General features: G+C 34.8%; 2 protein-coding genes and 1 non-coding gene across 3 annotated transcripts; all 3 read left to right on the top strand.

Moving 5' to 3' along the window:
- On the top strand, positions 1-4,984 carry LOC110880452 (syntaxin-132). Its single transcript, XM_022128976.2, has 13 exons — positions 1-177; positions 1,251-1,361; positions 1,461-1,517; positions 1,607-1,655; positions 1,851-1,939; positions 2,238-2,311; positions 2,426-2,468; positions 2,544-2,604; positions 2,711-2,736; positions 2,822-2,899; positions 2,991-3,071; positions 3,862-3,927; positions 4,577-4,984. The coding sequence occupies exons 1-13, from the start codon at positions 160-162 to the stop codon at positions 4,748-4,750; spliced, it is 927 nt and encodes a 308-aa protein (XP_021984668.1). The 5' UTR covers positions 1-159; the 3' UTR covers positions 4,751-4,984.
- A 641-nt stretch (positions 4,985-5,625) lies between these two features.
- TRNAE-UUC lies at positions 5,626-5,697 on the top strand. The gene has a single exon. It is a non-coding gene; the product is annotated as a tRNA-Glu (tRNA).
- Positions 5,698-5,714: 17 nt separating this feature from the next.
- Positions 5,715-8,722, top strand: LOC110880441 (molybdopterin synthase sulfur carrier subunit). The gene is made up of 2 exons (XM_022128967.2): positions 5,715-5,855; positions 8,249-8,722. Exon 2 carries the CDS (start codon positions 8,259-8,261, stop codon positions 8,568-8,570), a length of 312 nt encoding a protein of 103 aa, XP_021984659.1. The 5' UTR covers positions 5,715-5,855; positions 8,249-8,258; the 3' UTR covers positions 8,571-8,722.
- Positions 8,723-8,765: the final 43 nt, after the last annotated feature.

Raw genomic sequence — 8,765 nt, 5'->3', positions numbered from 1 at the left:
CTTATTTAAAAAAAAGCAGCCTGTCTTCACGATCTGTCACCGAAAATTCTCTCTTTACTCTCTCTCTCTCTCTCCCACCTCAACAAAACCCCCAATTTTAATCCCCAGAACACACAGCAAAAACCTTCGTCTTGAAGCAAGATCTAGCTTCAACCCACCATGAACGATCTTTTATCTGTAAGTTTCTCTTAACAAATACAATTGTTTTGTTTTCTTTCTTTATTTATCTTTTACTTTTTAAACAATTGAGTAAAACGCGGCATTGATTACAACTCTAGACATTCTGATTGCTTTCTCGAGGGTTTAGATTATTGTTTTAGATCCTCTATTCTATTCTATTCGATTCGATTTGATTATTATTATTAGTTCGTAGTGTTTTGTTGAAGCCTATCATCAACTGGAATTTATGAATTTATGTATGCGGTGTGTACCTTCAACTGGGTAGGGAGCCTTTGAATGTAATCACTTCAGATGGGTCAAATCTGTATTGACAAATTTATAATTATTATTATACAAAAATTTAACCTTTAGTCCCAGTCTTTTTTTTATAATTTATTATTTTTATTCTTAATCTTTGTAAAAAAAAATCAAAGGTCATGGAATCATAGTTTGAATCTTCATCAGTGGCTGCAAAAGTTAATGTTTTTATGAAGTTGGATGATGTGTTCATATAATTTAGGGTTATTAGGGTTTTGAGTTGTTTTGCATATACAAGTTAATATGGGTAGTTCTTGGGTATGAGTTGAGTACGGGAACGGGTGTGATTACCGACAAGTAGAGATGCTGCGGGTTGAGAAGAAATTTACACCTTCAACTGCCTAACTAAATCAAAATGAACGATACGATACACGTTCGTTTGTTTCTGTATCCGTTAACCTAACACTGCCTAACTAAATCAAAATGTATTCTAGAAAAATTGGAAAAAAAAAGAGTATGAGGTTTTGTAGCTCTTTCAAAATTGCAAAGAAAGATTCGGTTTTTTAAATTTCAAATAAAATTCTCTCAGAAAAGCGACATCGCTATTTGAAAAAGTGATTTGAAGAAAGTGAACATCATGCTTATTGCTTTTTTTTTTCTTTTGAATCTTAGTATTTCTACATTGTCATTCACTCATTTGTTCAGGATAATTAAACTGGTCTTATCCAAAAAGCAACCTGTATTTGTTTTCTAGTGTTTTGGAGGGAACTATCCGTTTTTCAAGCATAATTCGATTATTTTTTTAAAGGATTTTATTAAATGATATTCTGTAGGATTCATTTGAGAATCCTCGCGATCAACAATATGGCGGTGGAGATCTTGAAATGGGAACACAACATAATGCGAATTCTGGAGAATTAGGGTTGGATGAATTCTTCAAGAAGGTGACAAATTTACTTTTCATTTTCTTCTCTTTTTTGAAATTTTTAATACATGTCTAATTTCATTAACTTAATCCATTATCGTTTTTTTTCTTTTACCAGGTTCAAGCCATTGAGAAACAATATGAGAAGTTGAATAAACTACTAAAAAAATTACAGGTCTTTTTGAGTTGCCTTTAGAATAAAATTTTTTCTTGATAGAGTAATAATTATTACCGAAGTAATTGTGCTAACGAAGTTCTATACAGGATGCTCATGAGGAGTCAAAGGCTGTAACCAAGGCTGCTGCTATGAAATGTAAACTTCAATTATTTTTTTCGGTTCTGTTTTTATTTATATTTATATTTATATCACGACTATCGGTTGGAAGAAGGTCAACTTTGTATGCATACGTTCTTAAAAGAATAAGTGTCCTACTGTCCTCACAATTTAATCAAAAAACGTTCCAAAGATTGATATAGAATTAATGGTTAATTGTTTGTTAATATGCAGCAATCAAGCAACACATGGAGAAAGATGTTGACGAAGTTGGAAAAGTTGCACGGTTTATTAAATCAAAAATTGAGGAACTTGACAAGGAGGTTAGAATGTTGGATCATATACAACATAAGTTTTACATCAATCGACTCGTATCCTCGTTCTGATCAAAAGCCCCAAAACATCGGTTTGTAATTCGGAAAAAAACTTAACTCCGTTAAGCTATTTCAACGGCAGACTATTTTACAAAAAAAAAAAGGACGAGGTCGGATTATTATTGGCTAATAACTGACTTGGGATTATTATCGGCCAATTTCAGAAAGATGGGGTTATTATTTTCCAATTTGCCTTAAAAAAATTAAATTATTTGACGTATAACTCTTACTTTTAATCATCGAACAGAATTTGGCAAACAGACAGAAACCCGGGTGTGGAAAAGGAACAGGAGTAGACCGATCAAGAACCGCAACCACACTGTAACCTACTATGCTCCCTCGGTTAATTTATTATAATTTATTATAAATGGAAGAAATTGGTTGAATTTTTAAATTAATATTTATTGGTAATGAATTAATGATCTTCATTTGCAGTTCGCTGAAGAAAAAGTTTAAAGACAAGATGTCTGAATTTCAGGTATTGTATATACTTTTCGATCCTCTATTATTTATTTGTTATATGTATTTTCTCGATTATTACAATATTTTTTAGGCTCTAAGAGAAAACATCCATCAAGAGCACCGTGAAGTGGTCGAGAGGCGTATATATACAGGTTTTGAACTTAACTTGAACATCAAAATTATAGTCGGGAACTTGTGTTTTCACAATCGTATATCTTATATAATTTAATATTGCATGTTTTTTTTATACTATTTCAGTGACGGGAACCAAGGCTGATGAAGAGGTGTGGTTTATTTATATTTTTTCAAGCAATCTTGATTATTTAATTAAAAACATCACACACATGTTCTAATGAAATAATTCTACAGACAATTGATCGACTCATAGAGACAGGGGATAGCGAACAAATTTTCCAGAAAGCAATTCGGGAACACGGTCGAGGACAGGTTAGTTTCTTCTTTTTTTTTTGGGGGGGGGGTATATATATATATTTTTTGGCGGGATCTTGCGTTATATCTATTTCCTGTGTTGTTGTAGGTGCTTGACACCCTTGCAGAGATCCAAGAACGTCACGATGCAGTACGAGAAGTAGAAAGGAAGCTTCTAGAGTTGCAACAGGTGTGTATGTGTGTATATAAAAGTGATGGTTGCAAAAGTCGCTAGGCGCTTCCTAGTCGGTCGTCCGGGGAGTTGAGAGTACTCGGTCTAGGCGGAGAGTTCTCGGGGAGTACTCGGACATGTTAAATTATAAAGAAATTACTTTTTGGAGATTAAATATATGTCAAATAACATAAATTTACTAATATTTATAACAAAATACTGAAATTCATTCTTGAATATGATAGGCATAGAAATTATGTTATATTATTATTTAAGTCAAACTAGGACCGAGTTGACCTACTAGATCCAATTCTGGCCGAGGTTGACCGACTCCGAGTAATTAGGCGGAGTCAAAGAAAGTCGCCTCGGCAGCCTACCTTGTAGCGACTACTCGGGGAGTACTCGGCCATGGAAACCTTGTTTTACAACCATAATAAACTAATAAAACTATAATGTTGATTGAATACTTTATTTTATCCATGTGAGGAATTTGATAAATATTTAAACTATCGCCTGTGACAGTTCATCTGCTGAATGATTATTTCTATCATGCTACGGCTGGTTGGCCCCACATTGAAAGCGTATACATGAACTAATCATCGCCAAAACTATCATTACTACAAATTCTTCGTTAATCTGCATGTTTGGCCAAAATCTTTTTGGACTTTTTATAAACGTCTAAGTTATCCACTGTTAATGGCAAAAAATAAGGATAGGAAAAACATGTAGTTACAATAATTTCATGGCCGATTAACATTTGATGTTTTTATTTCTAATTATTGGAATGATTTTATCGCTTCTCATGCAGATATTTATGGATATGGCTGTACTGGTTGATGCTCAAGGGGAGATGCTTGACAATATAGAGACACAGGTAATTAATTAATTATATATTTATATAACAATTATCAACTTTTAGGAATAGTGACACTGACTTTTTTTCTTTTTAATTTTTTTAATTATTATTTTAGTTTCATTTTCACACCTTATACTATAAATAATATCCGTTTTTAACCCTATATTTTTTCCGTATAACTTTCGTTTGTTTGTTTTTTTAAAAAAGACTAAATACGCGGTGGCGTTAATTTTTTTCTTCGCTTCAGTTTTGAAATATTTAGATTATTGGTAGAGTCGTTTAGAGCTTTTCATCTACGATATATATTAGAGAAATAATTTGGATTTTCTCTTCTGGTTGCTTTATCGAGTGATATATATTAGAGAAATAATTTGGATTTTCTCTTCTGGTTGCTTTATCGAGTGTCGCTACCGTACTGATATCGTGACGAAACGAACAAACCGACCGAATCCCCGACGCGTAGCGTGGGGGAATTTTGCTAGTTAGAAATCACATATATTAATTTTGTACCCTTTTGATTTTTTGTGATCCAATATTAATTTTGCAACAAGTTTAACTTTAATCTTGTTCCTCAAACAACTATTGATTGCCTATTTGACTTCTTATGGTCAAACCCAAGACTGTTGACCCGTTTCTTCCTAACCGGATTAACAATGGCATGTGACAGGTGTCAAGTGCCGTAGACCATGTGCAAGATGGGAACAAAGCTCTTCACAAGGCAAAGAGCTTACAAAAGAACTCAAGGAAATGGATGTGCATTGCTATTTTAATTTTACTCATAATCGTCGCAGTCGTAGTTGTCGGTGTCCTCAAACCTTGGAAAAGTGGCAACGGTGCTTGAACGTAAGAACCAATCGGATTTTTCTAAGATGAGAAGATGGTGATGTTTTGTTGTTGCATTGCATACTGTTTTAGAGTTTGAGTGAAGGGTATTTATTATTTACAGAACATTATATTCCTTATTCTTGTGTAAAGTGAGCAATTTTTTTTTTCTATGGCATTGACTCTGCTTGATCTTTTGTACTTGATTCTATGTTTGTATTTTTTTTAATATAAGTTTTTGTTTTATACATCTTATTATATTGTATCATTGTAATGTTCATATTCTTGCTGAACACAAGACAATTGTAAGTTGTTCACGGTTTGACTTTGAAGCCGTCATCGGTTTTGGTTTCTTGAAGGTTTCTCTCCTTTTCAAATCGGCAATTTTTGTTCTTCAAACCGACCCAGACGTGAGGGTATTCAATAAATTATAAAAAGTGGTTGTGAGTGAAAGAGAGAGAAAATGTTATATTTGAGAGAACATTGTTCACTCTCTATAATTTTTTAACATATTTTAAAAGTGGATATGAGTGAAAAGAAAAAGAAAAAATAATGATAAAGGTATAAAAGATATTATATAATTGAAAGGAGAAAAAAACTTTAGTCGTTTTTAGTGTAGTTAGGGTAGAAAATGATGGAAGAGATGTGAATGCTCTTACGGTGTCACATAATCATATAAATTTATTCATAAGATTATTTATTCTCTTTATGTAAAACATGTTTTTCTAACATAAGTGCCAGATGCTCTCAGTTTTGATGGCCTAATAAGCTCAAACGGTAAAAACCAAACCTTGGTAAGTAACAATGGTTCAGTTTAGTTCGTTTTGGTTTGGTTCGGTTTCAAAGTTACAAGAAGAGTCTAAAGGGCTTAAAGGGTGATTAACTCTCAACAAATCCATTGTCGTCCAGCGGTTAGGATATCTGGCTTTCACCCAGGAGACCCGGGTTCGATTCCCGGCAATGGAACCTTTTTATATAATTTTTTACGTTTCGGGTCGGGTCACTCGATTCGGATCCACATCCGTTATCTCAGTTCAAAGATGCCCCTTTTGAGGTCAAACAAGCTTCTTTTTTCTCATCGATTCATCTGAAGTTTTCTGATCAATTCAGTTTCCACATAACAGGTAAATCTTTTCAATTTGTTGTTGCTACTATAATTAGGTTTCAATCTTTCTGATATTCTTTGCCTATGATTGAATCCACTGAATTTCAATTTAGTGTATGAAAACTTAAATGTGTTTGGGTCAATTTTGGATTTGAGAATCCAAAATTAAGTGAACTCCTTTTTTAAGAATCAAAATTGATTATGTTTAGTTGATTATTGAGTATGAAAGTTGGGGATAATTAGTTTCTAGGGTTTGTTTACACCCTTTATGGATCTTTACATATAATATAAATGAGTGGAGTTGCTCTTAAGTTACTCGAGATCAGCTCATTAGAAGTTCGAATCAAGCAAAGCTGAAACGAGCTTAAGCGTAAATTGAACTCATTTAGTAAACGAACTAGAGCCCGACTTTCACATACCGAGCTTGAGCCTAAGTTAGACCTCATTTAGTACATGAGCTAGAGCCCAACTTTCACATACGGAGTTTGAGTAGGCTCGTGAACTTAAACGGGGCTATCATTAATATAAGAGTTAATTGCCCGGATGGTCCCTGTGGTTTCACGTTTTTTCACGTTTAGTCCCCACCTTTTGGAAATAGCAGGTATGCTCCCTATGGTTTGTCATTTTGTTACTCGGATAGTCCCCTGAGTAAATGTCAGGGGACTATCCGAGTAACAAAATGACAAACCATAGGGAGCATACCTGCTATTTCCAAACTAACTGACATCTACTCGGGAACTATCCGAGTAACAAAATAACAAACCATAGGGAGCATACCTGCTATTTTCAAAAGGTGGGGACTAAACGTGAAAAAACATTAAACCACAGGGACCATCCGGGAAATTAACTCTTAATATAATAAGTTTATATTATATGATAATAAATATTTTTTTTTGAAAGACAACAACAATCATACCCAGTAAATCCTACAAATAGCAAAACTATTGGTAGGGTCTGGGGAGGGTGAGATGTAGGCAAACCTTACCTCTATCCCTGGAAATAGAGGGGCTGTTTTCAGAGAGGCCCTCAGCTTGAGAACAAACAAACAAACAATGCTAAAAGGACATAGGTAAGAATCTACCAAATAACACAAACAGTGACGAGAGACTACCATAGTGGACACTGGGTTTTAAAAAGCGCGCCTGAGGGCACTTGAGGCGCGCTTTTTCCTCAAAGCGCAAAAAAAAAAAAAAAAAAACGCATTTTTTTGGGTTTTTTGAGGTCTGAGGCGTGCGCCTTATGTATTTTGGGTGTTTTTATGTTACTTTTATGCATGAAAGTGTTCTACAATGGGTTTATTGGCTTGTACATGTAGGTAATATGATATATAAACCTTATTTATAACTATATTTTGGATAAGGGATGCTAAAAACCTATGGGATATATATAAAAATTTATATAATCTTCTTGCGCCTCGGGTACGAAAAGCCCACCGCTTTTGCGCTTCGCGCCTCATTTTTAGACCTCATCGCTTTTGTGCGCCTCTCGCTTTTTAAAACCAAGAGTGGAACATAAACATATGTAGCATAAAGAATTGGGGTGGGGAGTAATTTAGGAGTGTAACATTTGTTGTTCAAAAAAAAAAAAAAAAAACGCAGCATAAAGAAAACACATATAAATAAACATACAAGCCTTGGTTTTAAATTGCGTGATGCGCTCCGATGCGTTTAGTCCAAAAATCTGATGCGCGATGCGTGATGCACGATGCGAGCGCATCACGTATGTGATGTGTTCTTTATAAAAAAATATTTAACATAAAAATTATAAAAACATACTTAAAGTAAAACAAATGACGTAATTAGAAGATAAGAGTTGTGCTTTTTGGTTCAAATCAAGCATACTAAGATGTTAATGATGGAGTAAACCGAACACAATTCATAAAATCTGGAAAAAGCATAATAAACAATGTTGCATGCATCTGAGCGCATTATGCGAAATGCGCGCAATATTCTCGCATCACGTAAACGCATCGCATCAGCTGTTGCGATGCGCCCTCATCAGCGCATCGGGCGCATCACGCATTATGCGCGCATCCTACACTTTAGGGGGACTATGCATGTTATTGCCTGCCTGTATAGGCAATAACGTGCATAGTCCCCCTAAAGTGTAGGATAATCTAAGCCCCTAAGATCCAGCTAGAGCCATATTGTACCCTCTCTCTCCTAAATAAATAATTACATAATCAATGAGCTAAGCTCGGAAATTTATTAACGAGTCGAGCTCAAGCCTTAGAAATAAAGACTAAAACATGTTGAAATCAAGCTCAAACTCTTTTATATTTAACGAGCTCGAACTCAGATGGCTCGGATCGGCTTGTTAACACCCCACACCTCTATTTACATATAACATTTGTTAGATCAACGTAGTTTCATTTGATTAGTTCAATTTTGTATCGATTAAACATGCATGCAGGCCTTGTGTCATGGGTTCACCACAAACAGACAAGGTTACAACAGACATTTCACACACTGACAGCAAGAACGAGTGTCTCGAGGTTAAGATACTGTTCTTCGCCCGAGCTAGAGATCTAACCGGGTTGACTGATATGAAACTGGAAGTGTCATCTGGTACGACTGCTGGTGATTGCTTGGATAAACTTATTGCAAAATTTCCGGGATTGAAAGAGCTTCGCGGATGCATGGTTCTGGCTTTGAACGAGGAATACACGCCTGAATCAACCCTTGTTAAGAATCGAGACGAGTTGGCAATCATACCTCCTATTAGCGGAGGCTAGAATTCTGTCTATATATGTGTATATACGTCGTTCAATAAGAATCAAATTTCAAGTACAAAACTGTGAGAACGGTATAAACACTTGTACTGGCTACTTTAATTTAAATAGATAAAGACAGTTATATAACCACATAACCGTCTTTTTGTCCTCTACATTTTATAAAATGGATCTCATAGTTCTCACTTAAAATTGGTT

Source organism: Helianthus annuus, chromosome 1, assembly GCF_002127325.2.
Source record: "Helianthus annuus cultivar XRQ/B chromosome 1, HanXRQr2.0-SUNRISE, whole genome shotgun sequence".
Classification (NCBI taxonomy): Eukaryota; Viridiplantae; Streptophyta; class Magnoliopsida; order Asterales; family Asteraceae; genus Helianthus; species Helianthus annuus.
The sequence above is the reverse complement of the archived record's forward strand: the minus strand, read 5'-3'. Positions and strand labels throughout refer to the sequence as shown.

What these genes read in the sequence shown, in the direction of transcription:
- LOC110880441 (XM_022128967.2), top strand. Translation starts at nt 8,259, where the DNA reads ATGGGTTCACCACAAACAGACAAGGTTACAACAGACATTTCACACACT.
- LOC110880452 (XM_022128976.2), top strand. An exon ending in AGCTTCTAGAGTTGCAACAG is followed by an intron (nt 3,072 to 3,861) that starts GTGTGTATGTGT and finishes CTTCTCATGCAG; the next exon opens with ATATTTATGGATATGGCTGT. An exon ending in TTGACAATATAGAGACACAG is followed by an intron (nt 3,928 to 4,576) that starts GTAATTAATTAA and finishes GGCATGTGACAG; the next exon opens with GTGTCAAGTGCCGTAGACCA.